At 38.1% G+C, this 21,294-nt stretch overlaps 1 protein-coding gene across 2 annotated transcripts in view; it reads right to left on the bottom strand.

Moving 5' to 3' along the window:
- The window catches only part of MAGI2 (membrane associated guanylate kinase, WW and PDZ domain containing 2), a 704,176-nt gene that overhangs the window by 217,876 nt on the left and 465,006 nt on the right, over positions 1–21,294 (bottom strand). For both annotated transcript variants that reach the window (XM_041405490.1, XM_041405491.1), the window contains exons 5-6: positions 17,733–17,946; positions 6,095–6,174 (exon numbers count right to left, since the gene is read on the bottom strand). In XM_041405490.1, the coding sequence (XP_041261424.1) occupies positions 6,095–6,174; positions 17,733–17,946 (294 nt within the window). The remainder of the gene's footprint in view (positions 1–6,094; positions 6,175–17,732; positions 17,947–21,294) is intronic.

Genomic DNA, 21,294 nt, shown 5'->3' with positions numbered 1-21,294 from the left:
TCAATGGTCCTCGTAGGAATATTTCAGGTCGCCTCTATTCTTATACCACGCGTTGTTTGCATTTTAGTGGCAAAAACCAAAGTGGTTCTGCCAATGAGAATTTTGCTACTTGCTTCAGTGGTGAGTGGAATCCAATTTACGGCTCATTAAAGATGTGAATTGTTAAAACTCTGGTGCTGTTTCTCCTGATGAGTTTACAAAATCTCTCTCCCTCCCTTTCTAAATTTCATTGCACATTCTAGCTGAAAACTACTTAAGCTTAGCCATTTAACTTGGCAACAAAATGAAAAAGAGATGCTCTCAGAAAGTGGATGTGAGTTCAGCAGCTCCATCAGGGATTCAAGGTACCATGGCCATTCTGTAGCGGTCATGTAGCCTTGGACCACCTTTCAGTGGTAGTTTAAACTGTACTATCATTTCAACACCAGTGTGCTGGTTCTGTTTTGGGGTACGTCACTGGTGAAGGTGTCTAGTTTTATTCTGAAATTGAAAATTTAAAAAGTCTTACAAAATAATAGTAAAACTTTATTGCTGTTAGAAAATGCATTAGTCACTGTATCTTACACCACTGATGAACATGCTGTGTTCCTTACAGGGGGCATTTGTTATACACGTTATAATACTTTATGCATAAAAGGCCATTAGCAAAAATAATACTTCATATCTCTATGAACCTTTTCAGCTCTGACTCTCGGTCCACTTTAAAAGCAAATAATCTTCACAGGCACATGAAAGATGTGTTTACATAACCCTCTTTCATAAAACTCAGAAATTTGAAGTGATTTGTTTTCGTATTACCATGAAACAAGTAGAATGAAAGCCTGTGGTTTTCTTCACAAAAGACCAAGGGACAAGATAGTAGCTTCCTTGACCTGCACTTATCAACTTCTAAAATCCTCAGACTGCTGGAAGAGTTACAATGGATTGCCACTACCTCCAAAGACAGGGATCCTGGCAGGATGTTTGCCTCTGGGTCCCTGGCATCCCCCCATTTAAATGCACTATCTAGTGAGCAGTGGGAGCAGTGAGTACAAGAGAGCCAAATGCTCACTAAATAGTCAAGGAAAATAGATTTTTTTTTGCCTCTACTTTTATTCCTGCTTGTCCTTGCAATTACCGAGTACAAGAGAGCCAAATGCTCACTAAATAGTCAAGGAAAATAGAATTTTTTTGCCGCTACTTTTATTCCTTCTTGTCCTTGTAATTACTAACTCTATTTAAGATTACTGTTAGCACTCTACAGGGATTTGTATGGCTGAGACTATGAGAAACTGCAATGGTTCTGAAGGCAAAGTAATACTCAGCAGTCCATAACAGCTCAAAGGACTCATCTCTTACACTGATAGGTGTCCTCCAAGGAAGCTGCACTCTATTCAAGACCTCCCCCTGAGAGACACCAGAATGCTGCCCAGGGCACAGCCAGCCAAGGTATGTACGTGTGGACAGCCATTTTGTCCTAAAACTTACCCAAGGAGGAACAATTACTCTTATAAGCTGTGCCACTGAACCAGGCTGTCCAGAGGAGTGTCTTCTGAACTCCCAGGAATAAGGTGACCCTTTTCTTATTACCATTATAGTGAGTTTGGCATGGAAGAGTGTTTTGGTCAATAAATGCCCAGATGGTGTTGCCAGCATGAAATGACCTTCCAAAGGTCATAACAGTTCAAAATATTTTGTTATGGTTTAATTAATGTAAATTGAAAATGCAAGCAGAGAAAGCCATGTTCAATATGTCAAAAAATGATAAAAAAAATTCATTGTGATCAATATTATTGCAAGCAATGCCAGCTCCATTACAAAACTGATTAAATAATACTTAAAATGGGGTTAATAATCTGCAAAATGGAGTTCTAAGTAAAAACAATCAAATAAAAAAAAAAACTATTTGTAGGAAAGTATTTACCCTCTACAAGTTGCAGGTATCATAAACACAAACAGTATCCATATAAGATAAAAGTTCTCTACATGGCTTCCAGAGAGAAATACATGTAAGGGAATCAAGAAGTAATGCTTTACCCATAAAACCAGCATGCCTATGCCCAAATGCATCTATAAAACAGCAATATGAAAGGTTGGTGCATCTTAGTGCAGCATAGTAAGGAATCAGGTAACCAATGATGAAATCTGAAGAAGAGCTGTGTGGGGCAGTGAGCGCATCAAAGATATTGCCTGTAGGAATGGGGAATGCACAACCCAACAAAAAGGGATGGGATGGGGTCCAGCTCAACATGAAGACACTGGAATGCAGCAGCCTGTCTGCATGCAGGTGTTTACACAGGTGAATCTGGTATCTGTGTCCTCTAAGTGCCAGAGCAGAGCTGACATTTGCAGTCAATGAAGTATAAAGGCAACTCAGCTCACCCTACATAAATATCTATATTTTGCAGTCAAGTTGGTGGGTGTAGAGGAGATGGAAAGACAGATGATGGATGAATGCTAGGTGAAATCAAAGTTTTATTTATAGTTGTAGGCCTACTCATATTTGAAAACTAGGAGATAGAAGAAAGGAGGTTGACATAAAAAGAAAGAGAGGGTTAAGAGTGATAGAGGCTATGGAATGGGATGGATTAGTAATGAAATCAGTGACATTTTTAAAGGAAATAAGTGAAACTTGACGTATTTGATCCCAGGAAATTTCAAGAGCTGTTTAATCCCCAAACTGGATACAGAAGAAATTTTTGATTTTCCTCCAGAATAAAAGTTCCCTAAAATGAATTAAAGAACTTGAAAAAATTAATTGCTACATTTCTTAATTAAAAATGAACTCTCTAAAACCTCTGATATTTCATGTCATTACAGTTGAGCTGCCTTTCAGTATTAAACTACATTTCTTATTGCCTTATGGGACTCGTCATTCTTTTCCATATTCTCTTCTGAAGAACAGACTCAGTTAGAAGACCACTCACATAATATACCTGTAATCATGCAAACCTGTGAATCTGTTATGTTATATGACTTTACAGGAAATTTAGCAATGAGGGAATCCAGATCACACATGCAAAGGGGCAGAACTATAACTTCTCTAGTACTCTACACATAATAATTGTTTAACCAATTTTGATGTGAAAAAAAATTTTAAAAGTAGTATCTAAATTCAGAAAGCCAAAACCATTTAACTTATATTTTCAGCAGAGAAAAAAACAATTATTTCTATTAAGGTCAAGATTTTCTGGAGGAAATCAGAAATGTGTAAAAAATTGCAGCTGTTATTGTAGAACTGCCAGCTATTTCTGCTTATTGCTATTATGAAACTCAGATTGGCACCATAAAAACAGAACATAAGAGGTGGTTCTTGCTTGAAAGTCCTGCCATCTAAGTAGATCTGACAGAGCAAAAGTCAAAGTAATTTGCTGAAACTCACACAGAAATTCCATGACAGAGAGACAGAAATAAAGATCATCACTTAAAATTTCCTGACCTACAAAGGGATTTAGAGCAGTAGGTATCATTAAAGAAAAACAGAAGGAGCCCACAGTATGTAGGTGAAGAAAGCTTGACTTGGTAGAGCTTGTCAATCTCTTGGCAAAAGCACGTGAAAATTTTTTAAGAGGAGGGATGTGCTGGAAGGTTGATTCAGATTTTGCAAAAGGAAATGAGCAAGCTCTGGGATTTGCAGCTACAGAAGCCAGAGATAATGCAGAAATCATATTTGTCAAAGGAGCATTGAAGAGCAGATAGTGGAAGAGAGGAAATGCCTGGAGCAGAGGGGGCCCTCAATTTCACCAGCCCAGAAGATCAGGACTCTGATATCCTGCACTGCTTGGACATTGTCTGGTGTGGAAACTGTGTGCTGGTGGCAGAATGAAGAAGGAGGATTTGCCAGGATTTGCCAGGATTTGCACTGAAAGGGGAACACAAAATTTGTGTTATTCACAATCAAAACCTGATAGCAGATTCTGGTAGGTGATCAAGAAGTCCTAATGTATCTCAGAGAACCAATATAAGTTTCAGATGTGGCAAAATGAATGTCAATGAAAAGAAAGAGTTATGCAGGTAGTGATAAATCATCAAGGTAAGTATCATTTACTATCTAAACACTGATGTCTTTCTTAAATTTTATTTCCCTGAGTAAAATATGCCAGAATTATAAATCACAAAGTGTAACAGAAAAGATGTTTAGCATAAAAAATATACCAAGCCATAGCTGAAATTAATTCTTGAAGTTAGATTAAATTTGAACAAAAATTACAAATCCCTATGTGCTATAACAAAGTCCCTTGTGTTGGACCACCATGTCAAGGTGCAGTAATTTTAAGGCATATAAGTGGTTTTGAAGAACTTTTTCCTCTGCAGGTATTAGATTAAAAAAAAAAAAAAAGACACTTTTGAAAAACAGAACCTTAGAAAATATAGGATATTGGAAGAACAATCATTGTAAGAACAGAAAATCTCTCCCTAAAGTCTTTTATGCATCACTCCAAGTACTTTGCATTAATGAGCAGAGCAACCTTAAAAGAACAACATGACCCAGCATACTATAGTGATTCAGTAATCCAGTAGTCAAATAACTATAAAATAATGCTTTTTCTTTAATGCACTGGTCTTCATTTGAAATTGTTTCAGACACTTAGGTATTCTTTTAACATCTCAGTGCTCTTCTGATCTCAGTATACAACAGTTAACAGAAAAAGAAAAAAAACCCAACACATATTTACTCCAAGTAACTCTGTGCAATGTTACTCCACAGATATTGGTAGATTTTTTCCTGCTTTTTCCATTAGTATTATCTAAGAAGCAGGCTAAGATATAGGCTCATGTAAGCAATGTGAGAGATTTAGAAAGCAAAGCTCCTGTGCCCTTGTTTTGTTTCAGTATCAGACCTCTATTGTAATCACTGTAGAATTTAGTCTGGGAGCTCATGCTGTCTGTGATAGAATAAGCATCACAAAATCATTCAGACATGTAATTTCTGATGTCAGAAGAGCACGTCAGAATTGCTGCTGAAATAAGGAAGCTATTTTTGGAGTATAACAATCTTTCAAAAGAAAGCCATTTACAAAAAATCCAACACGGGAACATTTTTTACCAAACCACTGACCATGCAATTCATACAGCCAGCAACTCCTCAGTGACCTCTTAATCAGCCTTGAGTTTCCTTTCTGTTAATGGTATTTACGTTAACCAAATGAATGTATTTTGGAAAATTTAAAATTAATCAGATGCAGTATGTGAAAACTTACGAATACATTTAAAATATTTAAAAATGCTTTGAATTAATGCATGTAGCATGCATGCATTTAATGCTCTGTATCTCACAACAATAAAATAAGTAGCAGTATTTAGAAATCACAACATCTTAACTGACTAATCGAACTGACATGGAAGTGTAAAACAATGAAAAAAACCCTTATCAGAAACAGATCGGTTACAACGCGTTCTTGCATTGACTTTATTAAATGCTTTAAATACTGATAAACTTTACCAGAGAAAAATTAGAAATGATACTGATATGATTTGTATTATTTAAAATCTCTGAATCTGTCAATATAATAATTTCTCCTGCAAACAGCTACAGCTCCTTTAAGCATCCTCAGCAGTATGCTTTTAAATTTTAAAGCATTAGCAATGTAGTACCCCCCCCAAATCCAGCCTTGAACTCTGACAGACACTGATCTCTTTTCTCCCTCCCACACCCTGTTTTATCAGACACTATTTTGTTTAAATTGGCTATTAAATAGCATAGCACTGTACCTTTAAATACAAATCAAACAATATTCATATTCCCACGGTGCTGCTAGTTTCCCTTATGCATTGAATCGCCTGTAGATTAAAAGCTCAGAATCTGAAAAGGATTCTGTTCTGCAGACCAAAGTTCTCTGTAGGAGATGAGGGAGAGGGTCAGTCCCGGAGTCACACACACAACAGGCAGAAAACACACTTGTGATCCTCAGCTTTGGATAGCATCAGAAAGGGGAATAAAAAGCAGAAACACATGGCACACTGAGAACTGGTATCACTTATGGCTTCTAACCAAAGCAGCAATTAAACACCTTTCATCATTCCCCCAAATGCCTGATTTTTGTAAGAACTGAAAGAGACACACACACACAAAGGAAAATCCCCTCTGAGCAGCTAGGAAAACTTAATCACCTACCATTTTCTTTGCACTCTTCTGGAGGTTTAGCCTTTTTCGCAAGTCGTGGATCCAGCCATGATGTTGTCTTTGTGTTATGGCTGAAAAGAAAAGAGATCACTCTGAGCAGACACATACTGAAAGGAATCAAGTTTATTCCTTAAGAAAAAAGGGTTAGTCCAACAAAATTGCAATCGATACACTTAATTTGCTTACTGGTTCTAAGTAGCCCTGAAGGAGGTGTAAGAGTAATTGTGCAAGGCAGTTGTAAATTTGGCAACCTCAGCTCCCTGTCCTCAAAGCAGCTATTTTTATTAAAATCAACTAGAATGTTGCCAAGTTAACCTCATTGAAAATGCAGAACTCATCCAGAGCAAAAGGAATTTATTACAAATACAGTGTTCTCCCGTTGATCGAGTGCAGGCGACAGGATTCTGTACCATTCTCACAGTTTTCGGATAGAATTATTTTCATCTTAAACCTGTCTTTTTTATAAATACAGGTTTGTTATTTCTCTCCAGCAGCAGTGACAAGGCATTGCAAAAGTGATGCAAATTACAGCATGCTCCTGCAAAGTCTACATTTCCGGACAGGGTGATTAATGATACTTTGTTTAACAAACCTTTATCTCTCCATATATAATCCTTCTATAGAGATAAAATAGATATGCACAAGCTGAATGAATCATGTGGCTCCTTTCTATACTCAGAATAGATCTTTGAGAAATCAGCCATCAAAGAGCATTGAACTGGCAAAAATTGTTTTCTGGGAGATCACTTTGCTAAATGAATTACACTTAGCACAGCTAATGAGACTTAAAAGCCAGACCCTTTCAATGTATACTTTACCCATAAGCAATTAAATTTGGAGCCAAATATTGTAAATATATTAAAGAGGACTATAAACCAGAAAATGATGTGATCATTCCTCCTTGATATTTTTAGATGCCTTTCCTACAATACCATCATTCAGAGACACTTCTAACCCATGGTTTTTTTATCTGAGACATCCTAGGAGGAAGCTCATTCCGTACAATACTGAATTATTTCATTTATTATTAATTTGCTATGTCATTTTACAGTGTGCATATGACTTCTCTAATAAACATTGGTATAAGGTGTACAAATACAGGGGATCTGGCAAAAAAATGGATTAGGATGTAACTGTTTGTGAGTTTGTTAGTTACTGATACAGTCCACGTGATCCCAACACCACTGGCTCCCCTAGGGAAAAATAAATAAATAGAACCAATGCCTTCTCCCACTTTGTCTTCCATGGCAGATAAATTTTCCACTACCTCGACTTCTCTCTCTCTCTCAAAACAGTGACAGTGCCTACTTCTCAGCATAACTGTCACCATGTTAAAGCTTCCTCCACATTTTGAATGGGAAGGAAGGTAGAGCAGAGTTATGTATGGATAAAATGGCAACTAAAATGAAAATTGAGGCATTTAAATTATTTTTTCTTAAAAGCATTATCTAGTCTAGAGCACCATACATGACAGGTGAAGATGACAAACAAACCCTTCCCTTTGAGAGCTGAGCTATATTTGCAGATATGAAGAATGATGAGCCAAAGGTAAGGTGAATTTGAAATTATGCCAGCAGCCTGTGCTTGATTGCAAGTGTAACTAAGACACTTTCTCAGAAGCTCTGGCTCCTGTGCTCTCCTGTAGGGTGCATTTTTATGCTGCAGTCACAGCCCCACCACAGCTTGTGCAGACATACTTGAGCTAGCTTTAAATTAACTGGGGGAGATGCTCCAGCAGTATCAGTGCTGCAGGATGGAGCTCAGCATGGGCTCATCACCCCAGCATCCATCCACTGAGCTCCTTGGGTGCATCCAGCAGCACATGCTGAGCTCCACACCACCAGGGATACCCTTTTAGCAGTGCCAGAGCTCAGAGCGAGCTTGGACATTCCTGTGGGAGCTGCAGTTGCATCTCTGGAGTGTGGGCATGTCTGGACAACAGCCACTCTCTCCCAAATCTTAATTCTGAATTATTTTAGGGACCCCCACTGACTGCAGGGACTAAATTAGAATCACAGATCATGTCCTATGACTTTAAAAGAGCAATACATATGATTACTACTAGCAATGTTTGCTGTGGTATAGAGCAAAGCATTTTACAAAGGAAATAAAAATAACCAGCCCTGGTTTAGAGGCAAGAAAATAGAGTCACAAAGTCATGAAATTACTGTCCAGAGCCACCAAAAAAGCCAGTGACAGCAGCAGTACTAAAAGCCAACTCTCTTGCAAGTCAACTGGCCAATGTCCACCCACCAGACTAGGCCAATTCACCAGCCCTGAAAACACCCATATAATATTTTTAGAAATAGTTTTCAAGTGTCTGCAAAAACAGGTGCCAAGCTGGAAACAAGCCCAATTAAATATCAATATTTAAAAATGCAAATTAGTTGAATTACAACCTTCAAGGCTTTAGTTGAAACTAAGAACAGCAAGCAGTTACTCTTCACTGTAGCATAAATGTGGCTTCCCACAGCAGGACTGATGTCACAGTTTTGTGCAAGATGGCCATTTTAAACAAAACCATAAAAAACCCTAAAAAATCAAGAGCTCTTCCAACAGAAGAGTGATCCTTCAGTCTGCAGTGAAATTTCACAGAATGGAGATGATATTTCATTTAGATCAGCTCTTAGAGCACTCAATATCCTCTTCTAGGTGATATCTGTCAAACCTGTTCAGCTACTTAGTAAAAGCAAAACTCATCCACAAGAACTTTTGTCTATAACAAATAACTGCAGGAGCAAAGAACCATTTGAAATTCATCCCTCTTTTCCTTGCCCTGCCTCTCCATTTCATAATCTATACTAAACCTAAAATGCAGTGGGACTAAACAACTCAAGCAATGGGACTCTAAAGGCCTCTAGACACGTGCTCTAGTGGGTAAAAATTCCTTTCCTGCCCTGAAGGCAGGACTTGAAAGAAGGAAGAATCGACCCCACCTGACTTCTAACACCTCCGCAGTACCATCCATGTCCTCCTATGTTCTCCCTAGTGTTTGTTTGGATCTTAGCAACCAGGTACACAACACACAAACATTCCTTCAAGGAGGACAGACATGACACATTGCTCTCAGTAAAAGAGGGAAATGAGTAGCCCTGGAGTACAACATTGTGGGTTTTATGCATGTCTACTTCTGTCCTGCATAGGAGGTTTACTTGGCAGGGTGTTCTTCCCATCTCCCTTGTGTCAGCAGCTATTCCCTCTTCAGCTCTGCAAAGGACTAGAATGTGTAAAAGCTAAAGGGAGACAACCTTTATCTCCTGTTTTTAGTAAAATTTAAAGGAAGCCTCGATAGGAAAGCTTCAACTGTGGAAGAGACAGAAGGAACAGTAAATTGGTCAAATTAACACTAATGGAAAAAGAAACATGAACACATATCTCCTGCATAGGCTGGGCACACTGAATGCTTAAGCACTAGAAAACCCCTGTAGGGGCATAACCTGCCTACCTTAACACTAGGTATATTCACGTGTGTCCACTGTCTTAGAGACAGACAGAAGGAAAAGGGGCTGGGATTTATGGACTAGTTATGAATGAAGAGCAGATGAATTGCAGCAGCAGCTGTCTCAAACAGGCATTTGGAGTTGTCAGTGATGGAACGACAGTGAAGTGATGCAACAAAAGCATCTTGTGAGAAATACAGCTGTGGGTCCAGCAATGTTTTACACTGACCAATGCTTCATGACTTGGCAATAACTATACCTTATCATTAAAAACATGTCTAGAAAGTCCATGATTTCAATGATTTTGATTACTAGTTAGGACTACTGAGATAAGTGCTGGCAAATCAACAATGAATGTCTTACAACCTCTCTAAAAATCAACAGTAAAATCCTAATTTTTGAAATTTTGGAAGGAAAGTTTCCTTAATAACGGATGCCTTTGGTCTTGCTTCAAGCAGGTGGAGCATGGAAAGAGAAAAACTTTTTAAAATTCACCCAGATTTGTTACCTATATACAAAACAGTAACTGCATATAGGCCTGAAGTGTATTGCAATTGGTTTTTTTGGTCTTTTATATAGGTCATTCAGTAAAGCAGCGGAGCTTAATATTTTAGCCAAAAGTCAATAAAATAATTATTGCTGAACTAACTTAAATCCTCTCTCTTTGCTAAGTATTTGCATCTAGCAGAAACAGTTTATTATAATCAGTCATCTGGTATTAGTTGCACACAATTTTAAATATTTGTGAAAAAAATGTTATTCAGCTGGGTGAAGAGTGAAACAAAGAGTGAAAGAAAGCACAGAATACTTCCCAGAAGCCTTGACTCAACCTCATGCTCTTCTCCAGATTTTCTTTGTAGCTCTGCTTTTAAGACTTCACAGAGACTGTTTAAATGCCTCTGTTTCCTGTTAATAGTTCTGGAGCTGGGTACCAGGACCAGAGGCTTTCTGGGAATCTCACTGGATACTACTCAATATCTTTAGGAAGTAAAAAATACTAGGAGCATGGCTTTTCTTATCTAACTGTTATCTTTTTATTATAATTATTTGCTAGACAGTATATTATTTTATTTAAGATTTGGATATAATGGATTTGTGTTACCAAACTGTCAGTTTAAAGCACTTTGACCGATAAAGTTTCTTGTACTAAAAAAGCCCGCAGGCAACTTCTTGAAACATTTTTGAAGGAAATACAGAAAATACTTACTGACAGGAATGGCCTTTTAAAAGCACTGCAAACTGGGTCTAAATTGTGCATTTTGCAAGGTATGTAACTTGCATGTTATTGTGGAAAGCATTTCAAAATGAGCATTGTTTCAGTGTGTTTGGGGGAAGCACATGTGGGTTTGTTTGGGTTTTTACTGTGAACACATTACATTTGACCTGGTCCTTGATATAACAACTTGAGCAAAGGGGAGCAGACAAGAAGAAAACCACAATTCTCTGTAATGGCCTGACTTCAGCAATGCTAACCCCTCCCTCCTTCTACTTTATGCTGAAGCTTTGCTTATCTGCAGAGATTTTCAAGTGGCACAATAATGATATTCAAATAATTTGTGTATGGAAGTTCATGGATAGGAAAACAAAGCATTAAACCAGCAATTTTGCAACCCATTCATTGTGGGATGCTCCCTAAACTCCTTGCACACATGTAGGAACAGATACGAAAGGAAGCTGTCCTCTGGCAGTGGTTTGCATGGCAGCAGCTGTGACTGCCAGCCTGCCTTGCATTTCACCATGTGCTCAGAGTTCATGGTCCTTGAGAGACCCAGGTTTGGGAGTTCCTATCCTGTGAACCTTGGATGGCCTTGGGCAGTAGATAAGTACTTATGCACTCAGCCTACAGACAGTGGCACTGCCTCTAGGCAGTCACAGGAGCAGAAGATGCTTATGCATGACTTTTTGAGGAATATATAAATGCCTAAAGTCTCCTATGGTAATTTCTACTGTTGAAGTAATTCTCTTTGACTGAGGCAGTTTAATTTCTGACAAAGAGTGGGCTTCGTCTCATGTGACTACGAAAATTACATAGCCAATTGTGTAGGATTTTTCTCTCTTCAAGGGAGAGACACCTATACAGAATATTTTATCTTACCTATCACCCATCAGAACCACCTAACCATATGCTCTTAAGTGACATAATGCTGGTCATATCATCACCCCAGTGGCCTCTAGCTGTCACTCTAGAAGGGTCCTGGTTTTGACAAGTTCTGTGTCATTTCTGCCATGATAATGGAGATGTCTTGGGCTGTTACTGTGCCTCTACAGTGGTGCTTTGGCTTAGATCAGGAGGTCACTTTTCCAATGAATCTCTCTCATTTATCTCCTTTTTCACATTAAGCATTCTCCAGTCTTGTAAGCTTTTCACTTGAATTTAAACCAAAAGATGCACAGCAGGAGCTCACCTACTGTGCTCCATTCACAGGCATGCAGCCCATGGCACCTGAAAGGATCTAGGAGCTGTGGCTGCTGGGCCATCGGCACCAAGAGATTCACTCTGCAGTCTTCTGATATTGCTAGTTTAGATATGGAAATGGTTTTGATCAGAAGGAGCTCAGGACAGTTTTAACTCGCATCTGGTCTCATGGATGGAGTTCAAGGACCAGAGGTTGTAAGAAAACTAAGCGCACTCCCAGAGTTCAACTTTCTTTTCTGTTTCGTCTGAAAGGAATCCAATGTGGGTACACTGAAATGTGAGCCAAACCACAGTGTGTGAAGACAGCCAGAAGATTTCCTTCAAAAGTGTACTCCTGACACAAATTACATACTACTGCAGACATAGTTTTGGATATCTGGAGACATATTTACTAGTAGAAGCAGCTGTATTTTGGCAAATTAATTCTGCCCTTATATATGGACAGGATGAATCAGTCTCTGGAGGTAATTATCTCTCTCCACTGACCACAGAAGGAGTCTTGGCAACTGGTTTATGTTAGATACTTAATGCTACATGGCAAGCCAGGTGAGCTGATTCTTCTAGTTCAATAAATACAAAGGACGAAAGTTATAACAACACTACAAATATCAGAGGAAATGTGCTGGAAGATTAATTCTGCAGAGCACAGCAGCAGAGACCTTTGGGGGGAAGACTAGAAATAAGAAAGTGAGGAAAGACAAGAGGAGTTAAGCTGGTAGTTTGACCTGGATGTCAGTGCAGACAAAAACAGCAAGTGAGAGCAAGAGAGCGCAAGACTAGTACAGACTGAAAATGTCTTTATAACATCAATAGACAAGTGGAAAAAAAACGGAATTCATAATTCCACAAATTCTTTCCAGTTCTACCATCTTCATGTTCCTAATTAACTTGTCATGAGGCAAGGAAGTGGTCTCAGGAGAAAAGATCCCTCTTGGTTTCTTTCAGCTGCCTGTCCTGCTGTAAGTCACATTGAAGTCCAACGTGCATTAGAAATCTGATTTGTTATGCTGACCAAAACTGACAGATCCAATCTAATACATAAACAAAGAAAACCAATTATAATGATATTCACAAGACCTCTGATGGGTCAGAATTGTCTATACAATGTATCTTACTGATATAAGATGGCTTGTTTCCCAAAGAAAAATCCCATCAGAAGTGAATATTATAACAGTATGTGAAAAAAAAATCCTTCATCCTAATTGCTACTTAATTCAAGTAGCAGAAACCCAACAACCAGACCACCAAAACATTTCAGTATTATAGGCTCCTACTCTGATGTAACATACTCACAGAAGTGCCAAACTAACTTATAAAAGTTCCCGTAGTTACTGCAGGATATGAAAGTAATCTTGAGCAGGTAGAAGGGTATACTTTACCCGGTACTTTTAGTATCTTATAGTATAAAATACAATAATGGTGTATCCAGGCTTAACTAAAACATCTTGCTTTGTGGTGGTGAACTGATGGAACAATCAGGAACAATTAAATATATCATGGTTCTTCAGGTAAACAAGATGTTGGGATAAATGTTATTCCTGCAGTCAAAAAACTTTCCTGCCTTAAAAATTACTGTGAAGAAAAACTGATCCCAGTGAAGTCCATAGCAATATTCTGGTAGCTGTACTCTTCAGATATCACCTGAAATTGCACCAGCTGTATTAAAAAACTTAATGGCTGTTTATTACAGTGAAAAGGAGAGTCCTTGCACAGGACTATTTTATAGCTGTTTCAGTCTTTTATGATACTTTCATAATGAAAAAAAATCTTTAGCAACTAGAAAAGATACTGCAACCGGTCCAAAAAGCAATGCTGACTATACTGTTTTAAGAAGTAGCTGTTGAAGTAGTAAGAGACCAAATGCCTGCAAGATGTACTGGAAAGTTAACCAGGTTTGTTAATCCTTGTGTGGCCACATTCTCCTAAAATTAATAAACACAAGTAAAAAAATAATCCTTTAAAGATGTTCTATTATGGCTTGCATTTATTCTCGATTCCACTAAGAAAACAATGAATGTAGGATAAACAAAGGAAACCATAGATGATTTTGAACAGTATAGAGTCAAATAGCTTTAGGTTTCATCTCCTACTGTCCCTGCGGCCCTTTCAGAGTTCTGCTGCTTACGTGTGGAGAGAAGGCTGGAGAGAGAGAAAACCAATTCTGCCTTTTATAAAAGAGTATTAAATTGTGTAGCCAACTGCACAGGACAGTCTATGATGTAATAATGTATGGGGTGAAGCTGGACAGCTGGGTGAGGCCCACATTTCAGGATGACTGCACATGATAGCATGTGCACCTAGCATGCTGGTCCTTTCTTATTTGCTTTGGCACTGCACTGGACCAACTGAGCAAACACCTATTGATTGGGATCTAGCATCCAGATCTGCTGACTTTGTCAGGAAATTAATTTGGGGCAGAGATGAATCACACAAATTTGGGTCCCTAGTATGTAGTTTGAGAGTTGTTGGCAAGGCAAGGTCTGAAGGCTATGGGGAATCACAGCCTTTCCTTAGCCCTGGGAGAGGGAAAAGCTAAAAATCAGTGATGACTATGATTTATTTAAGCATGCCAAAATATGCCACACTTATCAGCCATATTTAAAGCACTAAAGAAGGAGCAAAACTGGAGTGTTTTTTGATGGCATTCCAATTTATATACAGTCTGTTAATTATTGCATGTTCTCATTAGCATATGTTCTCAGTGAAACCAAATGTAAGAGATGGAGTCCTATTTGTGTAGTGTGTGCCTGTATTTGAAAATTCAGATTCATATGTAAGGGAGGCTGTAAACAGCCCAAGAAATGTACTTAAGTAGCTCTTCCTGAAAAACACTGGCAAGTATTATGTTGCAAGAAGAGATTCTCATGCTCTGTCTGTGAACGTTAAAATAGGTAAACATAAGGTCACACACCTATGTCAAAAAGGGAATGAAAGGAAGAAACAGAGCAAAACGTGCTCTAAAATACAACCATCCTCTGAATCATTCATTGAATCTGGTAGATGATATTTTTTTTGGGTCTTTGTAGTCCCTGAGGCAGAGGAAGTTCCTTCCTCGGTGCTTTACAAAAAGTTAACTGAACCATTAATGATTAACAAATAAATAATCCTGTCTATAGACAATTATCTTTCCCCTTATGAAGTCACTTCCTCTCTCACTGTAAATCTGCCACACTATTCTGATAGCAGTTTTGATAAGTGAGATCACATCTGAATTTTAGAGGTTAGTTTGAGGTGAATGAATGAAACTGCTGTCATGAAATCTAAGACCTTTGGGTATACCTGTGACAACCTGGAATTTGAGATTGTTTGCTGCTGGAAGGCTTTAGCATTGAAAGGCACAGTTCACATGAGCCCCAAATAAAGGAATAAAAGATGCTGCCTAGTGTGGCTTTTTTCCCTCACTTATTGTGATGTACACTTTAAAAATGCTTGTTTTTCATCTATTATTTAATAATCTAGTACAATCTTTACTACTGTTGAGGGAGATGTTGTTAGACAAATAGGTTTTTGTTGTCTTTTTATCTTTCCGTTTTTTTGTGAAAGCAAATGGAGTCTCTTCATGCCATTAACCAAAGTGACTTGTAAACAAAGAGGCAATTTAACAGCATTCCCTCAGCATTACATTCCTACTTAACCCTGCAAAGACTGTGCAATGTGAAAGCTCAAATGATCAGAGAGCTCCTTTTGCTAGGGTTCTAGTGAATAATCTCGTATTTTTACAGATGTGTAATAGCACTTTTTTGCAAATACATTGTTAAAGAATATAATCCCAAAAGCAAGAAGTCCTTGTAACAGCCCTTCTATCCAGTCTGCACCTCTGATTGATTTCTTTGCTTTACATAACATTCATTTAGTGGAAGTGAATGATGAGCATTGTCAGAACTGCAGTGTAATCCAGAGCATTTCAAGGAAAGGAAGTAAGCTGTAACATTAAAGGAATTTGAGGAGTGCAACGGCTGCTCTGTAGAGCATCAGGGCTATTTGCATTCACTGTATTTGTTACAAAAATGTATATTTATTTTCTATTAAATTACCTCCTGCTGTATTTACTGCTATCACAGCTTGGTGTGTTAGTGATCTACCCATCATCCCTTCCCCCATCCCCCAAATGTACCACAGGTTTTTGTTACAAGGAAAATAAAAGTGTCACATAATTCAGTCTGCTTTCTGTCAGATCATTCAATATGTGTGGAAAAATTAAATTTGGGAGTAAGGTAAGAAGGAAACAAGGGTTTCAACTAGCCCTGAGGTCATCCTAGCTTTTCTCTGCTTGCCTGGACAAAGTTATTATAATTATTCTTTTTCTAGAACAAGCATATTTTTGCCCTTTTCAGCAAACACACTTATGTTTTAATAGTTACTACTATTTTCAGCCTCGTATATGCCAGAAGCTATAGTTGGTCATGCCAGTATTCATTAAAAAGTCACATGCACAAACTTTATTCTTAACATTTGTTTACACTTCATGTGATAGTCACAACATTTTAAATTAAATACAGGATTTAAAGCATAATTGACACCACCAAATGTTATTTTTGCCTACTAATAATCAGAATAACAGATAATGTTCCAAACTGAGGCAGTTCCTTAAAACAAACATAAATGCTTCTTCTACCTCTGTTGTAGAGTTCTACTGATGAAAATGTTGGTTTTTCCATTTTTTTTTTTTTCTTTTGAAGAACACAATGTTATACCAGCTCAGAAAATTGCTGTATTTTTATCCTGGTAATGTACATTAATAATAGAATCATAGAATGTGCTGAGTTGGAAGAGATCCATCAAGACCAACTCCTGGCCCTATGCAGGACACTCCAGTCACACCATGTGCCCAAGAGCATGGTCCAAACCCTCTTAATTCTCTCAGGCTGGTGCTGTGAGCACTTTCCTGGGGAGCCTGTTCCAGTGCCCAACACCCGCTGTGGTGAAAAACCTTTTCCTGATATCCAATCGAAACGTCCCTGACTCAGCTTTAGGCCATTTCCTTGAGTCCTGTCCCTGGTCACAAGAGTGGAATCAGTGTCTACCCTTCCTCTTCCTCTTATGAGGAAGCTGCAGACTGCAATGGGTTCTTCCCCCAGCATTGTCTTCCCCAGGCTGGACAAACCAAGCGACCTCAGCTGCAACTCATAAGGCTTCCCCTCCAGATCTTTCACTATTCTCACGGCCCTCCTTTGAATGCTCTCTAATGGCTTAATCAGAGTACACAGAGCATAAAGAACTTACATATCCATTACTTTAATGACTTTACTAATTAGTAACAGGTATGTATAGTCTACCAACAGGGAAAAGTTTCTACACATAACTAATTCTCCTTATAGTCCAGTCATTTATTTTACTATTTCTATATACAGCATGGTCTCCCTCTACTGTTCATTAGCTGGCTTTTAGTCCACTTATTTTGCTCCCCTTCAAATGGAAAAAAGCTTCATGCTCTCCACCTCTGTTCATGTAAAGAAGGACAAAACCAGTGATTGTGTTACTTTCCCAGCAGAAAGCACCAGAAGAGCGGAAAGGCCTTGCTTTTAACCGAAGAAACAAAAGCTTTAATTCCTACCATCAAAAGAAGCAGACCAGTTACCTATCTTAAAACCCAGCAGGCTTCCATCTAAATCACTAATGCAGGAATTGCCACCAGCCCTCAGGAGTCCTGACAGCCAGAACTTTCCTGCTGTTTTAATGAGGAGGAGTGCAATGCTCCACTTCACCATACAAACCCTTTTCCCACCCAGTTAAATACAATGTGGCTATGAAAAATAGAAGAAATAAGACTTACTCAATAAAGTAGACTTCCCCTTTTTCTGTATAAGCCATTTCCCAGTTATCAGGCAGTGGGCCCAAATCATCATTCTCTTCAGGTTTAGTCTGTTTTGTAACATCCATATCCTCCTTTGCTTCTTCAGGCTGACCATATCCTGGTGCAGGACAAGGCTGGGTGGCAGATGCCTCACCCGAGACAGCTGTACTCTTCTCTTCATGTTCACTTGATTCTACAAGAGAAGAAAAATTACAGGTTTTGGATATCCAAGTTAATGATGAAGAATTTACTGGGTGCAAGTCTCTGTGAACTGCAAGTCTTGAAATAAAGAGAAAAATTCTGTTTGGTTTACACAAAGGTCCTTCTGATTATGCATTTTATTTGGAGCACAATATAAGTAAATAAAGGAATAAAACCAAACTGAAACAAGAGGCTAATAAAGAGTTCTGTCTCCTTCTGTCTCAGGAGTCCTTCCAGACTAGCAGTAAGCCCTGAGCAGAAGGCAGCTTCATATCCAGCAGCTCTACTGTCTCATGTCTTAATTTCTCAAACTATACTCATAAACACACATATATACACCTAAAACAACTACCCCACTGTTTTACTATAGACTACAGATCCTTTTCACTTAAAAATGTATGTGCACTAATTGCTTTATGTATCCATATATCAAATAAACCAATGACATCCATCAGCTCATAGCAATATATTAACCATATAGAAAGTGGTTGTGGTTTCATTGCTGATACGACCTGTGGGAGGCTTAGTTTCCCAGAGACAATATCAAATGCTTCAACATGTCAACACTGTAGTCTACAGGAAAGTTCAAGAAAATGACAATTTATTAAAATGATCTAACAGCGCACTCAGGGCAAGGAACTATGCAGATACCTGTGTGAAATATGTAGGAAGGTGGAAGACAGCTTGGGTGAAATGTTCTAATGAGTGATGCTTACAACAGCAAGAAAGAAGAGCAACAAAAAATTATCAAAAACTGTTTATAAAGGCCTAGATTTTTAAATAACCCACAGAATCAATAAATGTGCTATTATGGTAAGCAGGGGTAAGAGAGAAAAAGTTTAGGAGAACTAGTAAATATTGAATAAACAATACTGAGAATACATGTAAAAACTTCTAATGAAAAAGAAAAATAGTAAGTATAACCAAAGAAATTTTAATTAAGTCATGAATGTGCAATGAGCTGCTACTTGAGACAGAATTGTACAAAAGGTGAAAACTAGATTAAATTGTTAAGGATGAACACAGAAAAATAACACAGGCATCTAACAGCAAAACAGAACAGTCAGTCTAGAAACTGGGATATGGTCAGGACATTAGGGCTAACAAAAAAAAATTCTCTGTAAGTGCAATAGTAATAATAATAATAATAATAATAATAATAATAATAATAATAATAATAATAATAGTAATTATAATACCAAAAGCAGATTCTTTCTACTATGTGGGAAGGAAGGAGAGCTAATAGTTTATGACGCATAAAAACCTCAAGGCAATTAGTGCTCTTTTTGTCTCAGCCACTACTACTACTACAAAAAAAAATCACCTGTGATTAAATGACTAACATAATTAATATCAGCAATAGGGCTAATGAAGGTGGAGTGGGCAGAGAACAGGTCAGGTGAAACTTAAATGACCCAGCTGTTCTCAGCTGGCAGAGCTGGATGAAGTGGAACCTGCGGTACAGAGAGTATCACAAAAGCAGACTCACGGCAAGTAACAGCAACCTTCCAAACTTCATAGAGAAAAGAAACTTGGAAAGGATAAACACAACCCTGATTTCAGCAATATATATATGATTTTGGTTTTTAGATAGTTTTACATTCTTAATTTCTGAGTACCTCAGTTTTCTCTGAAATGAGGAGGAAGACCTATGCACATCTTTCTCTTTTTAATTCCTAGGACTGGAAGTAAGAATCAAACCACTGACACGTAAACTCTTCAGAGGTCATAAATATTTGTCAAGACTTTTCAGGAAGAAATTGTGTGAAATATTTTTTTTTTTTTACATGACATAGTAAAAGGTGCTGCTTCTTGGGCATAAATGGTATATACAGGTTTCATGATCTTAAAAAATACTTTTGACGCTGACGCATCATCCCTTTAGAACCGCATGAAAAAAACAGATTCAGCCTTGGAAAGGGTAGTGATCTACAGCTCTACATCCACACGCAGCTCATGTTGGTAAATCTTAACTCATGCTTGAACTGTGTGGAACTACAATCATTTTATGCTTTTTGGAAACATGAATCTATCTGTCTGTAGCATTTTCAAATACGTAAAAGCTTCTCGCAAAGCAAAGATGATGTATGGTCCCCACTTCCCCTGAGAATAGGACAATGTAATAATCACTGAATAATTTCTGGGGTGTTTTGTTCTTATCTCTGCAAAGCAAAAGTCCTCATCTACTTCAAGCATTGTTAACAGATCTGTGAGTTACATTCCTGAGGCTGGCTACAGCCTTGACCACATCTCTACCACAGGAAGGAAGACACGGAGATTAAACTGAATATAAGACAAAGGTCACATGGCAGATATGAGCACAGCAGAACAAATTAATTTGGGGCAGAGATGAATCACACACAATGACTATTGATCAGCCAATGCATCTGATAGGGCACAGATGTGGTGACACTGCTCTGTCCTGGGATTTTGCCATATCTCTAATATGTGTTCTTCCTCAAGATCTTATTTTCAACAGGTCTGAAGGGGTCAGATTCGTGATTTTCAATAACTACATTTACAAATCCCAGCCATAATGATGACAGAAAAAAAAAAAAGGGAAAACCGTTTCTATTATTTACAGTCTAATTCTTGAAACTTGCCATCCAAACATGCAAGAGGATCTTGTCACTTTATTCCTTTATTTTAATGCTGCAGATTGTTGGTGCAGAGAAGTTCAAAAACTTAGTGCCTTCATCCAAAAGGACCAATTAATATGAACCAAGCAATATCAAAAAGGAAAAAAAATAGCAATTTATGGGGTGCTTTTAGCAGTAGTGCATAAAAATATTTCGTATCTTGATACCCTTATTGTATCAAATGGCTAATTTCTTAAATTCTGTACAGGAGAGAGTCCATAATTTTAAAATAACTGTTGAATACAAGAGTAGTTTAACTCATGTTTGCCAATATACAAGAATGTATTGTCTTGTAAAGATAACCTTGGAGCCTTGGAGTTTCTCCCTTTCCTGTAGAGCTGGAGCCATACTCAGGTCTTGGTGCTTTTGTATGGAGGCACTGCTCCATGTGACTCCTTACTCAGTGAGAGCCAGGGGCTGACCTGGGCAAGGAAAGCAGGGGTCACGGAGACTGGGTGAGCACAGGGTATTCTGTGGGTCGCAGGATGTGACTTAGTCGTGATAAATTGAGTTTAAAGAACCTAGTAAAATCAATGGATACCAAATTTTGGGTGTTTTAAAATTTTGTGTGTATTTTAAATGTGTGTGTTTTTGGAAGCTTTGTATGTTGTTTTCATGCCTCTGGCTGTCTTTGCTGTGTAAGAAAAAAACAATAAACTCAACATGTTGCCTGGGTCTAGTGCAACTTGCATAGTGATTGA

This window comes from Onychostruthus taczanowskii, unplaced genomic scaffold (assembly GCF_017590055.1).
Source record: "Onychostruthus taczanowskii isolate IOZ18803 unplaced genomic scaffold, ASM1759005v1 scaffold23, whole genome shotgun sequence".
Lineage (NCBI taxonomy): Eukaryota > Metazoa > Chordata > Aves > Passeriformes > Passeridae > Onychostruthus > Onychostruthus taczanowskii.
The sequence above is the reverse complement of the archived record's forward strand: the minus strand, read 5'-3'. Positions and strand labels throughout refer to the sequence as shown.